The 21,588-nt window shown below is 33.7% G+C and overlaps 1 protein-coding gene across 1 annotated transcript in view; it reads left to right on the top strand.

The window, feature by feature from the left end:
* LOC132746977 (tyrosine-protein phosphatase non-receptor type 13-like) overlaps positions 1–21,588 on the top strand; it is a 78,306-nt gene that overhangs the window by 50,725 nt on the left and 5,993 nt on the right. Inside the window, exons 22-39 of the mRNA XM_060736269.1 lie at positions 314–376; positions 726–1,412; positions 2,833–2,953; positions 4,126–4,216; positions 4,655–4,748; positions 5,367–5,636; positions 7,801–8,015; positions 8,788–8,880; positions 9,488–10,969; positions 11,749–11,904; positions 12,864–13,052; positions 13,922–14,185; positions 14,683–14,850; positions 16,069–16,160; positions 17,001–17,824; positions 18,100–18,382; positions 19,444–19,609; positions 20,217–20,345. Coding sequence (XP_060592252.1) covers positions 314–376; positions 726–1,412; positions 2,833–2,953; positions 4,126–4,216; positions 4,655–4,748; positions 5,367–5,636; positions 7,801–8,015; positions 8,788–8,880; positions 9,488–10,969; positions 11,749–11,904; positions 12,864–13,052; positions 13,922–14,185; positions 14,683–14,850; positions 16,069–16,160; positions 17,001–17,824; positions 18,100–18,382; positions 19,444–19,609; positions 20,217–20,345 — 5,387 coding nt within the window. The remainder of the gene's footprint in view (positions 1–313; positions 377–725; positions 1,413–2,832; positions 2,954–4,125; positions 4,217–4,654; positions 4,749–5,366; positions 5,637–7,800; positions 8,016–8,787; positions 8,881–9,487; positions 10,970–11,748; positions 11,905–12,863; positions 13,053–13,921; positions 14,186–14,682; positions 14,851–16,068; positions 16,161–17,000; positions 17,825–18,099; positions 18,383–19,443; positions 19,610–20,216; positions 20,346–21,588) is intronic.

The following is a 21,588-nucleotide window of genomic DNA, read 5'->3' as shown; positions in this document are numbered from 1 at the left end:
GCTAACATTTAGTGCATCTTTACGCTATATTGTAACGCAAATTATGTCACATTAAAATATATGCACAGCCGTGCTATACCTTGTTTAGGGAGTCGCATTTTAAGCACGGGTGTGTGATAAATAGCATGAATAAATAATATATGGCTTGTGCATCAAATTCAATATAACTTCCTCTAAATAAATATAAAATTCTATGTTAGTTTATATAAGGTATCAAATTTTTACTTGGCATGGTTTTATGATAATTGAATATCTTATATTTCCTTAGTTTCATATGATTCTATGGTATAATTTAAATTATTCTTTTATTTAGACACAAGTACCCGATCCATGGATCAGACTTTGTTTCCTCATTCAGCAAACGAAACAATTAGTAGTAAGTACTTGTATTATATCAATTTAAGAATACTTTGTAATATTTTCATTGAATACTTTTAATAAACTTAGAAATTTCGTGGAAATTTCTTGACATACTTGTCATAAACTTAAAAAATATAATACTTTAGTGGTTTTGAAAGAGTGGTTTTTCCTAGTAAATATTGGATACAACACTTTCTTTTCAATTGTAAATGAAACCGTGTGATTCATTTATGGTTTGACATCTTGCTCCTTATAAATGTGGGGTTTTACCTCTCAAAATGTTGAAGGAAATAAAATAAGTTGAGAGATATATTTTTCCTGTATGTGAAACATTAATTTCAAGGAAGAACAATTTTTGTTTTCAGATACTCTTCATCAGCGCTTTACAAATGAACTACTGTCTCCCGAAGTTAGTATTTGTGAGCGGGAAGTATTTGAAGTTTCCCTCGATAAACAGCCTACAGTTGGTATAGGAATCACAATTGTAGGTGGCGACATATCAAGTAAACATGACTTTGGAATATTTGTAAAATCAGTCACAGTTGATGGACCAGCATTTAAAGATGGCCGCATTAAACCAGGTGATCGTCTAATCGCCATAAATGATCAAAGTTTAGAAGGTTTACAGCATCATGAGGCTGTGACCATGATCAAAGAATCTCCGGATACTGTAAAATTATTGATTTCTCAGATAAAACCGCCCGGATCTTTAAAAAGGCGAGAAACTGAAATCGACACAGAAAGTGACGAAGAACATAGTTCATTAGATCATAGCGCTGATGAAAGTTCCTCCCCTCGTGTAATTACCGTCCGTAATTGTACATCTGTACATAACCAAGAAAACACTGAAAAAGTAAACAATAAAAATTCTGAAAATTGTAAAAAACGTGAAAAAAATGTTGAAATAGGTAGAGAAGATGTAGATAATACTGAAAGAATGGACCAGGATAGAGCGCCTTCAGCAACAATTGATGTACATTCCACGTTTTCCCAGGTAGATTCACTGTATACAGAGATGGCGGTCTCAGAGCTACCTGCTGATCTACAGGATGGTAAGATTTCAATTATTTATACAAATAATTATAGAATTAATTCTCCTTTTCTTCCCCTCAATTTTTCATTTCTAAAAATATGATCACAGCAACAGTTTGATGAGATGTCTGAAAAGAAAACATTCTTAAAAAGTTAAAACTTTAAAAAAAATACATTTCATTAAAGTGACATTATGCTCATTTTTTCGCTGTCAAGTTTTGTTGAAAATAGTAATATATTTCAAGAGCTTGACTATTATAGTGGTGACTGACCAAAAATTGATACTGAAAAATGTTTAGGATAAAATATATAAACTACCTAACTTATAAAAAGACTGCTCCACTCTTTTTAAAAAGATACATTCCAGGCAATAAACTATGGGCCATGTGGATTATTGATTATTTTTGAAAAATAAAATTTTGACTTGCCTTAGCACTTGCCATGTACACTTGAATGGGCACAATGTCACTTTAAACAAAATACAGAACCTTAAGAATAAAATGTAATGTAGAGAAAAGGTGTACCATGTATTATTGTATTTTCTTGTTAATACCAATACAATGTACACGTATATAAATTCAAAACAAATCCATGAGTATTAATAAAGATATCATTATTGTATCAAATAAATGTTTTACATTTATTCAAATGGAGGTAACTTACAAAGTCTAGATTTATTTAGAGAAATTGTTATGGTATCCTATAAGCTTATACTGGCTGCCGGTACAGACCGGAATATCTAGCTCAAGGTAACTGTTTAAGGCAGTAACGAGGCTCTGTTGAGTTTTCTCTAAATAGTTACTCGAGAGCTAGATATTCCGGTCTGTACTGACAGCCAATGTTTGATTCTTTTCCTTGCATATTAAATGTCAATTATTTTCAGAACAGAAATTACGAAAACTGACATTTTCATTACGCACCTTTTTCTTATAGTAGCGTATAAACTTACAAACTTCATTCATAACTGTAAAATGACTTCATCCTTAGAACGCAATTCATTCATAAACAGTGGGGCAGTGACATCATTTAAAGCTTGGACTTGTCTTACATAGGGGTGGGGGGGGGGGTTAAAGACAAGATTTTCTAGCACCAGTGTAAACAGTAGATAATCCCGACTGAGATGCAAGAAATTCCCATCTGTACCAACAGCTGGTTTTTGATTCTTTATCTTGCATATCAATTATTTTTTAGAACAGAAATTACAAAAACTGATATTCTCATTATGCACTTTTTTCTTACAGCAGCGTATGAACTTACAACTTCATTCATAACAGTAAAATGATATCATCCTAAGAATGCAATTCATTAATGAAAGGCGCGCAGAAAATACGTCATTTAAAGCATGCAACTTGTCTTACATAGGGGGTGTAAGACAGGTTTTTCTAGCACCTGTGTAAACAGTAGATATGCAAGAAATTATTTATATTTTCTGATTTATAGATGATAATACAGAGGCAGTTAATGAATCTGACACAGACTCTGAGTTTGACGAGGTTATAGAAAACGTCATAGAAAATACATACAAATCACCGCAGAAAAACAAGTCACAAAGTCCTGCAAGGTATTACCATACATGCATTTATAAACCTTTAAAGGAGAAGTTAACATTTATGTTTTGGAGATGCACATGACAGCTGGTACACCCTTTCTAGATTTATATTTTTTATCTGGGCATGTCTGTGGTTATGTGGTTAAGTGGTTACGGTCTGCCACTTCAAGCCACTTGCCCCTCATTGCTCTGGGATTGACTCCTGGTGACTTTGGATCTTTCATACGAGGAAGCCATCCAGCTAGCTTTGTAGGAATTGATACTTTTGTTGTATAGATGGTTTTTTTTGCTTCATTGAGTAATTCTGCTTCATTAGGCAGATGTTACTCTGTACATATCTTTTCCAGGTATTGTCTATATTTAAGAAGCGTGATAGTAAATGAAAGTATGATAAGAAACTACTTGTCAGCTGTCTGTAAGTGATACAGGATATTAATTGCTGATACAACTGATATACTGTATACTTTACCTTGGGCAGACTTATGGTTTTATTGTAATGTTATATTTATGTTTCATAAAGGAAACTTTCTGTGTGATTATATAGTTATACTTTACTCGAGTGAACTTGTTTTCAATTCCACAAATATGTGGTTTTATGGCTTTATATTTAGTTGAATTGATGCTCATGAAAACTATTGGAAGCGATTTCGTATGTATAAAAAGTGACCTCTATAAAGCAATTCACTACAGTTAAGTAAATGAATATTGTAGTTACTAAATGCTTCAGAAATGCTACATTAACTAATATGGTAAACAGAATTTTAGTTTGTTCTTGAACTACTTACCATTATGGTAAACTTATTTGAGCCGCGTCACGACAAAACCAACATAGTGTGTTTGCGACCAGCATGGATCCAGACCAGCCTGGGCATCCATGCAGTCTGATCAGGATCCATGCTGTTCGCTTAACAGCATGGATCCTGATTAGACTGCGCGGATGTTGGTTTTGTCGTGACGCGGCTCATATTAAATATGTGTATCATACTGTGGCTGCACTATGCTCATATGAATTCAAAGTGGCTTACAACTGTGATCTTTAGGGTAAACTACAAAAACTATCAATATTAAATATGTTCATGAACTGCTGTAGTAAAGAGATTGAATATATGTATGGACAAATATGGACAGATATATTACCAACCTTACCTTCTACCACAATTTAAATTTGACATTTATACTTCCAGAGTGCAGAGAATAGGTTCAGAAGAAGAGGAATCTATAACATTTGAGGTGTTTCTTGAGAAACAACAAGGGTCATTTGGATTAAATGTAACAGTAAGTAACTACATGTATTATAATACAATATTCAAGCATTTTAATCGTAAGATGTGTACACATACATGTATTTTTGTGTCAATTTCAATTTTAAGGATATAAAGATAAAAATTTTAAACTAGAGTAGTCATCTATCAGTATAGTGCCAGGTAAGATTACATATGCAGGTTGACCTGGCTCTAAATTGGTGGCAAAGGCCAAACACTTTTCAACAGCTGTTAAAATTTTACCTTATCCTGTGTATTGTATGTTTGTGTCTGTGCTCTTTAGTTATGGTCAGACTCGGTGAACTGTAAAGATTTCACCGTATTGCTAACAAAGTACTAGTAAATAAATAAATGTTATACAAAACTATTGTTGTCATAATTTCTGCTTTGTTCTTAAATTGTATAAACAGAAACTGAAGTTTGATTATATTTTGTATGTGTATGTTTACAGGGAGGTGTAAACACATGTGTTAGACATGGTGGTATTTATGTAAAGTCTATCGTACCTGGCAGTGCTGCTGATCTTGATGAAAATATTAAAAAAGGTAAAAACAGTACCACATCATTACTGGAAGCAATAATTATTGACCTTTGACATCAGTGTAGGGTCATACCAGCTTAGTATTTAACCTGCTGAATTTGTTTATTGGATTTTGCCCTGTTTTGAAAATGGAGCAGTCCATTTTAAGTTTAGGGAGATTTGAGTATTAAAATACAAAACCTTAGTGACCAATATAGCATGATCAGGCTACACAGATACTTGCCTTAGCTCTGTACTGGAGGCAAAGGCTTATCATTTTTGGTTTAAGCAGGATTAAGGTAAACTGAATATTTGAACAGTCTTACCTGAGCCAATACTTGTTGGCTTCCTAATTTTATGAATTCTTTGTCAAACTTTCTCCCATTTCAAGTGGATTGTTATGTATTGAAAGCTTGACATAAAGAAAGAAAAAAGTTAATTGTATAGGTTTTCTTGTTTACAATATAAAGATGGCATATAACACTAAGTGCTTTCTTTCTTTATGTTTAGAGTTGTTTTTGAAGATTCATTGATTTGATAATTGATTAATTATTGATTGAAAAATATTGATTAAATTGATTGGTTTCTTTTAGGTTGATAAATTATTCCTTGTACATTATAAGCTATTTTTTTATCAATATAGGTGACAGAATTCTTGAAGTAGATGGTATGAGCTTGAATGGATTCACTCACAGGGAAGCTGTGGAATCTCTCTGTAAAGCTCCGCCATTCTGTAAGCTGCTTGTGCAGAGGTTACCAAGGTCACGGAATTCATCATCCAGCAGCAGCAATAGGTCAGCAGTCTCTAAAAATAGATTATCTGGTTCCCCAAGTGATAGTGTGGATCAGACAAATCAGAGACAGGAAACCGGTGACCAGAATGAAGATATTTATAGCCTGTTTGTGACTGAAGGTAAGACTCAATATGTTGATAATTTTCTTTGATAGTAGTAGAGAAAAAATAGATTTCTTTTCTTTTTTTTTATTCATTCTTTTTTGCATTGTTACGGTTTTTATTTGAATTTTATAATATAGTTGGAATTTTATTATATAGTTGGTGATTTCAAATAGAGAAATCTCTTTGAGAGTTTTAATATTGGTAATATATATGTTTATTATGCCCCCGCCATATAATGGCAGGGGCATATAGTGTTACCCTGTTCCGTCATTCCGTCATTCCTTCCTTCCGTCATTCTGTCATCATCAGTTTCCGTTCATTATCTTAATAACCCTTGCACATATTGAACTCAAATTTGACATATGGATATGTCATGACAAAATACAGGTCAAGTTCGAAATTGGTCATGGTTCGATGATTTTTGGCAGAGTTGTGCCCCTTTTACATTGAAAATAATATGAAATTTTCAGTTTCCGTTCATTATCTCCCAAACGGTTCAAAACATTCAATTCAAAATTGACATATTGATATGTCATGAGAAAATACAGGTCAAGTTCGAAATTGGTCATGGTTCGATGATTTTTGGCAGAGTTATGCCCCTTTTACTTTGAAAATAATATGAAATTTTCAGTTTCCGTTCATTATCTCCCCAACGGTACAACACATTCAACTCAAACTTGACATATTGATATGTCATGAGAAAATACAGGTCAAGTTCAAATTTGGTCATGGTTCGATGATTTTTGGCAGAGTTATGCCCCTTTTACTTTGAAAATAATATGAAATTTTCAGTTTCCGTTCATTAACTCCCCAATGGTACAACACATTCAACTCAAACTTGACATATGGATACGTCAAAGGAATGCGCAGGTCAAGTTTAAATTTGGTCATGGTTCAATGATTTTTTGCAGAGTTATGCCCTTCACTTTGAAAATAATATGAAATTTTCAGTTTCCGTTCATTATCTCCCCAATCGTACAACACATTTAGCTCAAACTTGACATATCAATACGTCAAAGGAATGCGCAGGTCAAGTTCAAATTTGGTCATGGTTCGATGATTTTTGGCAGAGTTATGCCCCTTTTACTTTGAAAATAATATGAAATTTTCAGTTTCTGTTTATTATCTCCCCAACGGTACAACACATTCAACTCAAATTTGACATATTAATACGTCAAAGGAATGCGCAGGTCAATTTCAAATTTGGTCATGGTTCGATGATTTTTGGCAGAGTTATGCCCCTTTCACTTTAAAAATAATATGAAATTTTCAGTTTCCGTTTTATTATCTCCCCAACAATATTACACATTCAACTCAAATTTGACATATGGATATGTTTTTGGAATGCGCAGACCAAGTTCGAATCTGGTCATGGTTCGATGATTTTTGGCAGAGTAATGCCCCTTTCACTTTGAAAATGATATGAAATTTACAGTTTCTGTTCATTATCAACCCAACAGTGTTACATATTCAACTCAAAATTGACATATGGATATGTCAAAGGAATGTGCCGGTCAAGTTGGAATTTGGTCATGGTTCGATGATTTTTTGGCAGAGTTATGTCCCTTTCACTTTGAAAATAATATAGATACATCTTAGGAATAAGCAGTTTAAGTTTGAATTTGGTCGTAGTTCAATGATTTTAGACAAACTTATCTTTCCTGAATGTTGGAAAAATTTTGAACTTTCAGTTTCAGCTCTCATACTTTTGTGGAAATGTATATAGCCATTAATATGTTGGCTACAAATATGCAATATGCTATTTTTAAAAGGTTAAGACTGAATAATTTCAGTGCCTTGAACATTGTATAAAAATGGTTTGTGTTAACATTGAAAAGTTTTAAGGGCTTTGAACTTAGAATGAAAAAAATAATTTGTGCAAACAAATTTGGAACTAAATATTATAACATTTGAAATTTTGGCTGCATGCGGGGGCATCCGTGGCATGATGACACATTTCTAGTTACTGTCAGTTTAATTTGTCTTCCAAACACCACTTGCAGTGAAATTGGTAATTACTGGTTAGTTTATAAGTTATCCAGGAAAGCAAGTTCGTAAAAAGTTTCTCATTAGTCCAATTGGAAGTATTATGTAACTTGTATTTAAAATGTAGGAAATTCTTATATTTAGAACATGTGGTTATGGGTTTTGTTTACTTACATTTTTTATTGTTCTTTAGAGAACACTTATGCAGTAGACCTGGTTAAAGGTATTTATGGACTTGGGTTTAGTACAGTAGGAGGTCATCAAGATGATCACGCTCAGCTTGAGGAACGGGTTGTTAGAATAAAACGTGTGTTCCCTATCGGTCCGGCTGCCGATAGTAAAGTTATACATTCTGGTGACGTAATTCTGGCCGTGAACGGCCAATCTGTAGCCGGTCTCAGTCATACAGTAAGTATATACTGCAAAATCATTATTATTTGCGGGGAACTTATTTTCATGGTTTTTGTTGATAAGTCAGTCCATGGATTAAAGATCCAACGCAATTTCATTTCTTCTGCTGTAAGATTATTTTGCATCAAATTGCTTACAAGCTACCTTTTGGGGAAAAAACAACACCAGTCCTTAAAGTTAAGAACACATGAAAATGTTCTTTGTGACAAAACCATGAATTTCATGCCCACAAAATTAAGTTAATTCACAGTAGTATGTATTAAAAGTTAAAACAAGTAAATACTATAATACAGGTTATCACAAAACAATATGTAGTAAATATTAAAGTTTTGTATTGCAGCCTTGAATTATTTTAATTAAACATTACATAGTTTCAATTATATAATAACTACAAATTAACCTTTTAAAAAGCCACCCGTGGGACAGTCTATCATGATTTTGTGACATAACATGACACTACTTGGCAGTTTTTTTTCTATTTACTAGTATTGTACAAAAGTAGCTAATTATTAACAATTTAGTGCTTCCTTTATTTGCTTAGCTAATATTCTTAAGTTTTGATTTATATACATGGGTACTTACATTAGAGGGAATATACAAAGAGCAGTTTTACATTGTAGGAAAAAATAACTATTTACAATTGACTGTGTAAATCTGCTTTTATACTAACAGATTTTAATATAACATAAATATAAAATTTACTTTTAATTGGGCATAATGTGTCTTTTCCCTCTTTGACTTTAAGAATAAGATGATGCTATTTTTGTAGGAGACGATGTCGAGGCTTAGAGGTGCTGGTAAAAATGTTCAACTACTTATGTGTCAACCTGACCCAGATAAGATACCCCCCTTATTCCAGCTGGTATGTGTCCACTTATATTGTATTTCTGTTTTCACAGTTTTCTCATGTATTCATACATACCATTATGTCCCGAATCTCCAGGATTGTCCCGGACTAGATATCCAGGATTGTCCCAGAAAACAGGTGACTGTCATGGAGGCATCCCAGAGATGATTTTGTCCCGGTATAAAAAAAAGAAATCTGAAATAATCTCCTTTGCAGCAAGAACCATTACAATTTTATTGCGTTCTAGAAATAACAATCAATATTCGTTTTTATCTGGATTACTGTTTATATAAAAAAAATATGAGGCAATAGTATTTCTTTTGTATAAAAACATAAAAGCAATAGCATTTCTTTTATATGATAATATGAGGCAATGGCATATTTTTATATAAAAATTTGATGCGATTGCATTTCTTTTATATAAAAATTTGAGGCGATAGCATTTCTTATATAGAAATATGATGCAATAACATTTCTTTTATATAGAAATATGAGGCAATAGCATTTCTTTTATATAAAAATATGAGACAATTGCATTTCTTTTATATAAAAATATTAGGTAATAGCATTTCTTTCATGGTGAAGCTGTCCATTTGACATGAAAAATATTTTGCTCTTTCAGGAAAGTGAATCATCTCTAGAAATTACACCAACAGGTAGCACAGCAAATGTAACTGATACTGAAAGTGATACAGATAGTGAAATTGATGTAACACCTAGACGTGAAGCTCTCATTACCCCACCCACCGGGTTTGCTTTATCACCCTATCCAAAAGATGAAGATGGAAACATAATGCCAAAGATTGCCAGTCCCCCACCTCCGCTGCCAGTCAGTCCCCCACCCACTTTGCTAAGTTCAGGAAATTATGACAATGGACAAAATGAGATCGAAGTTCAAGTGGGAGTGGCGGAGCTCATGGATAGTTGTAACCAGGAAATGGTGCTAATTCACAATGCCAAAAAAGTGAATGCTTCTCAAGCAACGCTTAATGGTAGTTTGATAGTAAGGGAAGATTCTGCAGTTACTGTGAATTCAAGGGATGTAACCCCTGTTGTGCAGTATTCATCAAGGGAGGCAACTCCATGTGTTGATGTTGCAGGAGACATTACTCCTGTTCAAGATGAAGAAACTGATATTGAACAGGTGGATTTAAATTCCTCAAGACATTTTTCAGAGGAAAGCTTCCAGTCAGGTCCAGAGACTTCTGTGCCAGATTTATTGATCGAAAAATTAGATGGAATAGATAGTTTAGAAAATACTTTACAGTCCCAAAATAGTCAACCTGAAGTTTTTTCAGAAACTGATAGTGGTTCTTTATCTAAAACAGACATATCTACCTCATTTATTGTAGAAGACAGACTGGGCACCAATTCCCTTAAGGGAGAAGGTACACAGTCTGCTCAAGTTTCACTGGAAATAGGTACCAGTCTAACTAATACTTACAATGTAGAGCAAAACAATAGAAATTTAGATGATTGTGTTAAAGATGATCCAGATGGTGCTAATGTACATACACATGACATAGTAAATGTTGTACATAGTGAGGAAAGTTTAAATTATAGTAAATTTATAGTAAATATTGATGAAAATAATGGTAAAATTGTGCATGAAAATAATGGTGATGAACACAGTGATGTTGATGAAGATGTTAGAGAATTAGAAAAGAAATATGAAGAACTTGATAATGATTATGATGAAGTTGATGATACTGATGATGATGAGGATGATTATTCTGATGATGATACAAACAATGATGATGTGAGTGATCAAGAAGTGAATGTTGAAAATAATGAAGTTAACAATGATTATGCTAATGAAAGAGATGATGAATCTGAACTGAATGAACAAGAGAATGAAATAGATCCAGAGGGAATTGAAAACAACGGTGAAGAAGAAGGTGAAGAAGAAGATGATGATGATGAGATTATTAATTTCAAGGATGAAGGTGAAGTTAAGATAGAGAGTATGAATAAAGATGATCATAATGATGTGGATGATGTAGTGGAAGATGATGTTGATAAGGAAGAGGAATCTGTTTCGGACCATTCTTCAGTGAGGGAATCTCCCTCACCGACTATTGAGTCAAAGCCCCTAAAGCCTGGGGTAGGTAACACATGCCATTTTTGATTCGTTAAATTTTGTAACATTGAATGTTATAGGGACTGCAATGAGGACTGTAAGATTTGCGTTTCTTTTGATATAGGTATAGACCAATAGCTTGTGTGCAAAATTTCAGATCATTCGCTCACTCTGTTTTTCCAGAATAATTATTCTAATTGTGAAAACTTGTTTTTCCAGTATAATTATTCTGTGAAAAAACTGAGACAACACTTTTCAGGCTTGTAGTCGAGCCGGGCTAAGAATAGCCCAAAAATATGATTTTCAATTTATTTTATTTTATTAAAATCAAATTTTTTGTTTTTAGGCTTTTGGACCTCAGTGAAGTTCCTTTAACAAAACTTGGAAAATGTTTGTTTTGTTTACTTATTGCACTCATTAGTCTTTTCATATTTTTAAAATAATGCTTCTTTTCCTCTTAGAAATGTTGGTATGTAGTCAGATTTTGGGATCTCTGGAATAGAAATATAGAATATTTTAGAATACAATACCTGAATATAAAAAATATAGAACTCACATTTTGAAAAAAAAATATTGAATTTATAGTTTATTTTTATTATATTAACAGAAAGACACAATAGTCGTAGACATTTCTTATGTGAGACATTAACTTTAACACAATTATAGAAGCTTATTTATAGAATATTTTATTTCTTACGCACTTACAATCCAACAAGAGCATAAAACTCACTGTTTATAGCACTTCCACTTCTAGTTATCTTAATGAGCTTTTTGCATGACTGAATTGTTAATCTTTCTGTTAGGAATTGGAAGTGACCTTGACCAAGCCTGAAGGTCGAGGTCTTGGATTTACTGTGGCAGGAGGTGCTAAGACCACAGGGGGTTGTTATATTAAAGCAGTGTTACAGAGCCCAGCGCTCTCTGATGGCACTTTAAAATCTGGAGATAGACTTATCATGGTTTGTTTAAACACACATTCTTTCTTTTTTGTTAATTACAATAACAAAGTTAGATACAATGAACATTGCTTGTTTATCAGTTAGTGTCTCATATACTTTCATAGTTTGTCATTCCATGATTTATGTTTGAATTTTGTTTATATTTCATGATATGAAATGTCCATCATAGCACTCTCATAAATTCTTAGAAGATGCAAATTTCACCCAGTTCTGCTTCCAAAAAAAATCTAAAAAAAATCAATTATCCTAAAATTGAAAAAAAATGGATAATCCAAGGTCATTCATATTACTGCTATTTACCAAGCATGCTGAAGCCCTTGAGGTCATTTCTGGAATGTTAAAGTCTCTGAACCTGTACACTGTCCTCCAAAAATATAAAAGGCAAACTCTTCTGTAGCAGTTGCCTATATATGTACTGACGGCATTTGATATAACATTATGAAAAGAAGAGATTATTATAAAGTTGGTACAGTGGTCCCTAGATACAGTAAAGATCATTGACTCAATAACGTTTTCACTTTTTTCTTTGTTTTACAAAATGGTTAACTGGCATATTTAAATGAAATAATCAAGCTAGCATGTAGAAAACTTCTTGGTTCTATTCTAGTGACTTTCCTATAAATAATGAAAAGTAATCCAAAACCATATCTTTCTGACAATCTCCTTATTAACATACAAAATTATCACTAAATTGGGACTTGGAATCTGAATAAAAACTGTTACTAAATGTACTAATAATTTCAAGTGTTGACTTTGACTTTGTAATAATCTATAGACAAATATTAAGTGTGTTATTAGAAGTGCCTTTAAACTAATTCATTTATTTCATTATTTTCCATTTAGCAAAGACTTGTCAGACTATTTTTTTTAGCACATAGTTGTATGGTAAATTAGATTTGATATTTTACCTATAATTGTTTAAACATTATAAAAGAACTTGTGTATTTGCTAATTGAAAGGTCAATGGTATTGATATGCGGCCGCTGAATCATTTCGAGGCTGTATCAGTGTTACGTGAGGCCGAGGATGAGGTCACGATAAGGGTGTCTCGGGAACAGTCAACTGTAGGTGACACTGGAGAAGCTAGTGTGGAAATATCTTCCTACAGTCAGGGCCTCACTGATGAAGAGAAGAGGAGTTTACAACATGTGAGTATCTTTGTCGTTTGTAGATATGAGCTGCGTCACGACAAAACCAACGTAATGCATTTGCGACCAGCATGGATCCAGACCAGCATGTGCATCCGCGCAGTCGGATCAGGATCAATGCTGTTCGCTTACAAACCCTATAACAAGTAGAGAAAGTGATAGCGAACAGCATTGATCCTGATCAGACTGCGCGGATGAGCAGGCTGGTCTGGATCCATGCTGGTCGCAAACCCATTACGTTGGTTTTGTCATGACGTGGCTCATATATGTTTTTCCACAGTTTGGTAGTGCACCAAATTTTTAATTTGCTTTGGGTTTCTGGTGCTAAAAGGTTTTAGTCCATCAGAAAAGTTGAGAACCTCACACAACTCAGTGTCATCTGTTGACCTCATGCACCTTTTGAAGGCATGTCCATAAAACTTGACTGCCAAATTAATATCCTACACAATATATTAAAATTTTCCAGTATTGATGGTGAAATGTCACTTAAATGTCAATTTTGCTATATTTGTTAGATTTCACTATGCACTAGCTTGTTTAAAGAACTTAAATACATGTATTAGTAAGAAAATCTAAGCTTACTTCAAGTCACTAAATATTTATTGCTATGGTTACATCTGTTCACTCACCTAATAATAAAAGAGATAATAATTTTTTTTTACAAATATCTGTATTTATCATATTCATTTCTTGTAATGATTGTTGCTACAAGTGTATTGTTGTATTGAATATTAAATATCTGTACTAAGCCATGTTGCTTTTATAGTTTTGATTTTTCTGAAATGAGCATTTAGTTACATTTATTATCCTTTGTTTCAGTTCGAAATTTAAGATTTTAAAATATGAAATAGCTTAATGATGTATTACAGGAAGGAACTGAAAATGTTGACAAACATACAGACCATGAGAATAGCGATTCTGATGATGATGATGTAACGGACTCTGTCACAGATGGGGATGGTTGTGGTCCCCTCCAAGACCTCATTACCTCGTTAGAGGAATCTCTGGAACAAACAAGAATTTCAGAGAATCTTAGAAATGAAGAAGGGAAGTCAAAAGAAAATTTTTGGAAAGATAAATCTCAGAAAGAGGCAGAGAGTCCAAAATTACAGAAGTCCACCAACTCAGGCGAGGTATTGATTTGTCATGTTATAGTTTGCTGTTTTGTAGTTTCATAGCTTTTTTTGTCTTAATCTGTAGATTATTTCATAACCAATGTTTTTCTTTTCTCCTGTAAGTATATAATACTGTGGTTGTCCTTTGATCCTTTGATCCCTCTGTATGTTTCTTCTATTCTCTTTCAATCTTAGTTACCTACGATTTCTCAAAAGTGCATTCCTTCATCAACTGTTATCTTAAAAAAAATTGTGGTAGTAAGAATTAATCTTTTAACAAAAAAACATTTTTTGGTTACTTTCACTTGGATGGTAACTTGCACTTTCCAATACTATCCATGAACAGGCTCAATCAAACTGAGTCTGCAACATTTTCAATTTTGTCCTTTCAGGCATTCTTTAGGGATTATGTTTTTGTCTGTTTTATGTAACCTCTTTATTGGTAAGAACTCTTCTTTGGTAAGCATTAAACCAAATATAAAACTAAAATCAGTCTATATCAACTTTTATTTCAGCTATCAGTGTATCAGATAGACTTAGAAAAGCCTGAGAGTGGAGGACTTGGTATCAGTCTGGTAACCGCGGAAACACAGAACCAGACTGGTGTATTTATACGTACCATAACACCAGGAGGTGTTGCCGAAAATGATGGCAGGTTACAAATAGGAGATAAAATCCTACAAGTAAGTATACATGTATCTACAAAATTATATTAAGATAGACAGAAATAGAATCCCATAAGAAAGTCCAAAATGGGCAAAATTGAAAATGTTGCTGGCTCGGTTTGATTGAGCCTGTTCATGGACAGTACTGGAAAGTTTCAAGCTACTGTCCATGCCCCCCTAGCACCGACTTTAGCAGTAAAACCTATCGTAGCTCTTATTTAGGTGCCTGCTTGTTCCTAAAATAATGCAAGGAGGGTCACTAGAGGTCCACCTCCACCAGTAACTGAAAAAGTCATCGTATGACCATTATCGTGTCAATGTAACTTAGAACCAAATAAAAAAGATAAGACAATTAAAACTTTCAATTTATGATTGGCAAAGATTTTATCTTCGCCAATATTGAACTAGAATCACATTGATATTTGAACAATTTTAAACAAACATAGTGTAAACTTTTCAAGTTTTAAATGTAAACTTGAAGCAGTCCATTGAAAAGATTTTTTTGAGGTTTAAATAATAAATATATGCATATATGGCTATCCTTAAAATCATGTATTTTATGTTGGGTATAATCTTCTTATTTATGCTTATAACTTACAATGAATAATGGAAAGGAATGGATAGGAATTAGTATTCTTTATAAAAATCGAAACAAAATTCCTACCAAAGTTTTACAAAAAGGCTTAATCACAAACCAACATTTGCGCAAAAACAGCCTAAGTTATTGGTACTTATTTGTTGGTGTAAAATTGTAGTTTTCATAAATAATCCAAGGTTGTCACATCAACTTGCTAGATATAGCATAACAATATTTAATAAACAAAAGTGTAAACTGAGAAAGTTACTAGAAAATGAACACAGCTGCAAATAAATTTTTACATGAAAAAAAGTAAATTCACTTAATGTGAGTTGAATGATTTAACTGAATTCAAAAAAATTTGGAGACAGAACGCATAGTTTCTGTCTGTGCATTGAATAATGTAACATAAAATCTTTAGCCACACAAACTTGTACCTAATGTGTTTACGCCGCATGTATGGTTAACATTGTCGATATTTTAATTTCAGAATATGCAGCAAGCCACTGCTTGATATCTAAACCAGAACAACTGATAACTGTTTAATAAGTCACCAGTTAAAGCTAGAAAGAAGTTGACCACTTCGGCATCACGGGGTAAATAATTTATCCGAAAACGCAATCAGTACATAGTAATTGTTATATTGATTTTCATCACAGATTAATGGTGAATCCTTGATTGGATTGAACCACAACAAAGCTGCAGCAATCTTGAGAAGTTCTCAAGGGAAACTTTCTTTAACTGTCTCCAGGTATGTAAACACATTTCCGTGTCAAGAGTCGGTCACTTGTGGAAAAAATGGTAAACTTGTGGAGAAATTGGTAATTACTGGTGGAGAAATTGGTAATTAGTAGTGGAGAAATTGGTAATTACTGGTTAGCTTTGCAGGAAATCCTGATGGGTGGATCAGCTGACAAGATATTATTCAAAAATGTGTTAAAATGGGCATAAAATATAAAACCAGAAAAAAAAATTAACCTTAATTTAACCTTTAAATTAATTTAACCCTGAACCTGCTAAATTTACATAATGGATTTGACCTGATTGGAATTTGGAACAGTCCATTGAAAGTTTAAGGGATTTTGATAACAAAATACAAAAATTGCAGTATAAAGCCTGGTCAGTCAGCATGGTTGTGCATGCTGGCTTCACTCCATACAGGTGGCAACAGATGATAAATTTCAATTGAAGCAGGTTAAGTATCTCCAAGTCAGATGCTATAGTTGAAATTTATCTAAGGTGGCCATAAATTTGATACCTGCAAAATTTTCTTAAGGTATAATCATTTTATGGTTAAGGTATTTGTTATATAACTGAGAGTGTTACAAGGAACACAACCTGATTTGACACCTGCAATAGTAAATTTAGCAGGTGATTTAATAGTAATGTAAGTGAGCTTACAGCTTTCATTATGTGAGATTGTATATGAACAATTAACTGAATTCATCAAATATCAATCTCGGAGTGAAAGGAAATCATAGTTTCCTTTAAAACACATATGCTTTGATGCAACATCAACATTTCATATAGATTTGTATTTTTGATTGTGTGCTGTATGTTAATGCCTTACATTGTGTTTGTTGAATTGCAGGAATAAGGGCAGGAAGCCAACTTGGTTGGATTCAGATAAAACCGAGAACCAACCTAGAAGTGTTAGTGGAATGTCAAGGTCAAACTCAGAACAGCAGAAAGAGTTAGAAACTTCAGAAAAGGAGGTCAAATCTGTTTTAGGAAAGGACGATGATGTTTTTGAAAGTGAAAGTGAAACATCTGACTTAAATAACACAAGTTTATCAATAACAAAACATGTTCCAAGTGATATAGTAGATGACAATGTAGATGATTTAGTGGCTCAAGCTGAACAAATATTAAGAGATGCTGATATAGACACATTTACAGAATCAGAAGTGAGTGACACGGATGGTATAGATAAAGAAACAGCTAAAGATGCTCATAAATTTCTCTCAGCAGCTGAAGTAATTGATCTTCACCACGATAAAGTTTTTATAGAATCAGAGGAGGAAAATGGTAAAGAAAATGTTCATGAAAGTGAAACTGAATCAAAATCTGAACAGTGTAACAATGAGGGAGAAAAAAGACTCTCTAATACTGGTTCCAATGTGATATGTGAAGATGACAGTGATAAATACTGGTGCAATTCATTAAGAACTTTAGACCTTACCGTGCCAGATGAAGTAACAGTTGATTGGTTATTCAACCTATCCCTTGTGACCATTCCAGAACCAATGAAATCATCCGTACCAAACATTATATCAGATATGCAAGAGAAGATAGAGATTGAAGACCCCCAGGAGGAGTTTAAACAATTAAGAAATGTGCCACTTACTGATGATTGTAATACAGCCACTCTGTCCAACAACAGACTGAAAAATAGATTTAGAAATGTTCTACCATGTAAGTTGTTAGAGAAAGGGAGTTTTATATCTGAAGTAAGATTTTAAAGTTTGGTTCAGTTACATTTGCCAAATCTACATTTCACTTGAACACAGTGGATTAAATTCATTATTTCTGATCAAATGGTATATTTTTGTCTCTTTACATGTAAAATCTAAGGTGGTGTATTTATCTAGGTCATCTTTTGTAATATGATTGTTTTTGATAGAAAACTTTTAAAATGCTTTTGTTTCTTTATTGGATGTGTACTGTGAAATATAAATCCTGATTTTCAGATGACGCTAACAGAGTTAGGCTATCAGATGATGCTGACACTGACTATATCAATGCCAGTCATGTTAGGGTTGATGTAGGAAGTGCTGATGTAGGAAGTGCTATCTGTGACTACATTGTAGGCCAGGGACCTCTGCCCGAGACCACAGATGACTTCTGGAACATGGTCTGGCAGACAGAGGTCACGGTCATTGTCATGTTGACCTTGGATATGGAAGCCATGAAGGTCAAATGTCACAGATATTGGCCCGACTCTGTAGATATACCTATTGAAGCTTGTAAAGGGTAAATATTTGCTGTGATGTGCATTTATAGTAAAATTCTGCTTTGATTTGATAAAAGTTTTAAATTATTGAAATTACTGTACATTTCTTTAAAGTTATGTTACCATTTGTTTTTCTTAGTGTAATTTTGATAAGTTTGTAGTTTACCTTTTTAAATTCATTTTTTTTGTTCCCTCCTATAACTTGTTGTGTGTTCATTAGTTTATGAATAGTAACATAACTTAATATTTTGCAATATATGCTTGAGTGAAGTATTTGATTTGAAGGCTAAAAATTATTTTAAAAAGTGCCAAACTTACTATTTAAAAAGAATTGTTTTATACATCAGGTATGTTTGATACTGCTTTATGAAGTTTAACTCATTTACACATGGTGTATGTGTGAAATTTATTTGTAAAATGTGGATAAAAAGTTAAAATAATTTTAACATGAAGGTTTTTTTTTCAAACTTAATTTCCATCTCATTTACCACCAAGCAATGCTTAACATAATATGAGCCGTGTCAAGACAAAACCAACATAGTGCGTTTGCGACCAGCATGGATCCAGACCAGCCTGTGCATCCGCGCAGTCTGATCAGGATCCATGCTGTTCGCTACCAGTTTCTCTACTTGTTATAGGGTCTGGTAAGCGAACAGCATGGATCCTGATTAGACTGCGCGGATGCATTTGTATTACTGATGCAATATTTGCCTGTTTATTTGACACTGCTTGCTGTTCCTACTTTTGTTGGTTTTTGCTTGCCAGTATTTAAACTGGAGCACACTTGATGAAAGACAGACAACTGATGACCAATGAGTGTCATATGAAGTTATTGTCTAAGGAACCAAGCTGATGTGCTCATGTAGCATTATATATATTTGCATGATGTTTGAAAAGAAATATATATTGTGAACTTCCTTATCTGTAACCTTACTTTAGATACTGAACCCTTTACTTTACCTTCATCTCTCCTGTTTTGGCGCTATATGACCTGAATTGTGTTGGTGCGACATAAAACCAAAGAAAACAAACAAGCAAAATTTTGATGCAGACTCATTTTTTCATATGTTTTAATTTTCAGACAATTACGTTTAAGTTTACTGTATCAAAACAGCTTGGACAATTTTGACATCAGGAACATCTTGATAGAAAATACGGAGACAGGAGAAAGTCGATGTTTATACCATCTTAATTATACCACCTGGCCTGACCACGGTACTCCAACTTCAGCTGTACCTTTACTACAGGTAGTTATAACTATATTATATAATCTATAAATAGCTTGAAATACCTTTTGCAGATTAACTAAGAAGTTACTTTTTGTAAAAAAATAACAGGTCAGTATCAGCTTATATACACTGCTTTTTCCTAAAAATAGATTTTCTGGAAATCTGCAAAAGGACGTGATTTTACATCATGACCGGTTTGTTGTTACTGTTTTGAAGAAACATCTGTGAAACACATAAATAAAAGCCAAAGTATTCTCTTCTAGTTGTCGTTTTTCTGTTTATGTAAGAATATTACAAATTTAGCGTTCCTGTGTGTTCTTTTAAAAGCTAGGACCCTACTATGGAAAAAGTAAAGAAGTTTTGTTCAACATGATAAAATAAATGTTTGTGCCTGAGCAGGGCTTGAACCCCCAATCCCTTGCTTGAAAAGCAGACACCTCTCTGTTTAGTGTATGTTTTATTAGATACATCACTGAAGATCGCTGACTTTTCTCAGGTAACCACTCAGGTAACCATTTGTGCTTAAAAAACATACAAGAAGTCTGCCTCCACCATTGAAGTTGGAGAGTGTTTCTGTGCCTTAAGAAACCAACAAAAAAGAAATTTTTGTGACATATATTTTCAGTGTATGAGATTGAGTCATCTATATAGAACAACTGGACCAATAGTTGTACACTGCAGTGCTGGTATAGGAAGGTCAGGGACATTTATTGCTATAGATGTGGCGTTGGCACACATAGAACGTGGACTGAAGGTAAATATCATACACAGATAGATTGGTCATTTAAGATAGACCTTATTAACCAGGTTTTCAATTTTGAAAATCCTGGTTATTAGATTGGGGTATGACGGGCGGATGGGCGGATGGGCGGATGGGCGGGCGTCAAACGAAATTGTGTCCGCTCTGTAACTCTTCAACCCTTTGAAGAATTTTGATGAAACTTCAGACAAATGTTTACCACATCAAGATGACGTGCAGAACGCATGTTCCGCATGGCTGGCTCCAAGGTCAAGGTCACAGTGACATTAACATTGAAAATCCTGTCCGCTCTGTAACTCTTCAACCCTTTGAAGAATTTTGATGAAACTTCAGACAAATGTTTACCACATCAAGATGACGTGCAGAACGCATGTTCCGCATGGCTGGCTCCAAGGTCAAGGTCACAGTGACATTAACATTGAAAATCCTGTCCGCTCTGTAACTCTTCAACCCTTTGAAGAATTTTGATGAAACTTCAGACAAATGTTTACCACATCAAGATGACGTGCAGAACGCATGTTCCGCATGGCTGGCTCCAAGGTCAAGGTCACAGTGACATTAACATTGAAAATCCTGTTTATCATACTTTAATTTTGTCCGGGCCATTTCTCTTCAACTAAAAAAGCTATGGACTTGAAACTTCATAGGATGATAGATCTCATTAAGAAGAAGTGCAGTGCACAAGAACAGGTACTCTGCACTTCCTAATTTTTGAGTTATTGCCCTTTGTTAATTTTCATACTTTATTTTTGTCCGGGCCATTTCTCCTAATGTATAAAAGCCATGGACTTGAAACTTCATAGGATGATAGGTCTCATTAAGAAGAAGTGCAGTGCACAAGAACAGGTACTCTGCATTTATTATTTTTTGAGTTACTGCCCTTTGTTTATTTTCATACTTTAATTTTGTCCTTGTCATTTCTCCTCAAGTATGAAAGCTATGGACTTGAAACATCATAGAATGATAGATCTTATTGATAAGAAGTGCAGTGCACAGAAACTGCTGCTCTGCACTTATTATTTTTTTAGTTATTGCCCTTTGTTATTTTTCATATTTCATTTTTGTCCTGGCCATTTCTCCTAAACTACATTGTTCACAAGGCGACACATCCGACTCGCGGAGTTCTAGTTTCCTTATACAGAATATAATTATAGTGAACACTTCCTCTGTGGCAATTCCTCCTACATTATTCATGTTTTACATTGCACATAGTTACATTGTTTGTTGCTTGTATTTG

Source organism: Ruditapes philippinarum, unplaced genomic scaffold (genome assembly GCF_026571515.1).
Source record: "Ruditapes philippinarum isolate M1 unplaced genomic scaffold, ASM2657151v2 ctg85_1_1_1_1, whole genome shotgun sequence".
NCBI classification, from domain to species: Eukaryota; Metazoa; Mollusca; class Bivalvia; order Venerida; family Veneridae; genus Ruditapes; species Ruditapes philippinarum.
This window is presented reverse-complemented; position numbering and strand designations above follow the sequence as displayed.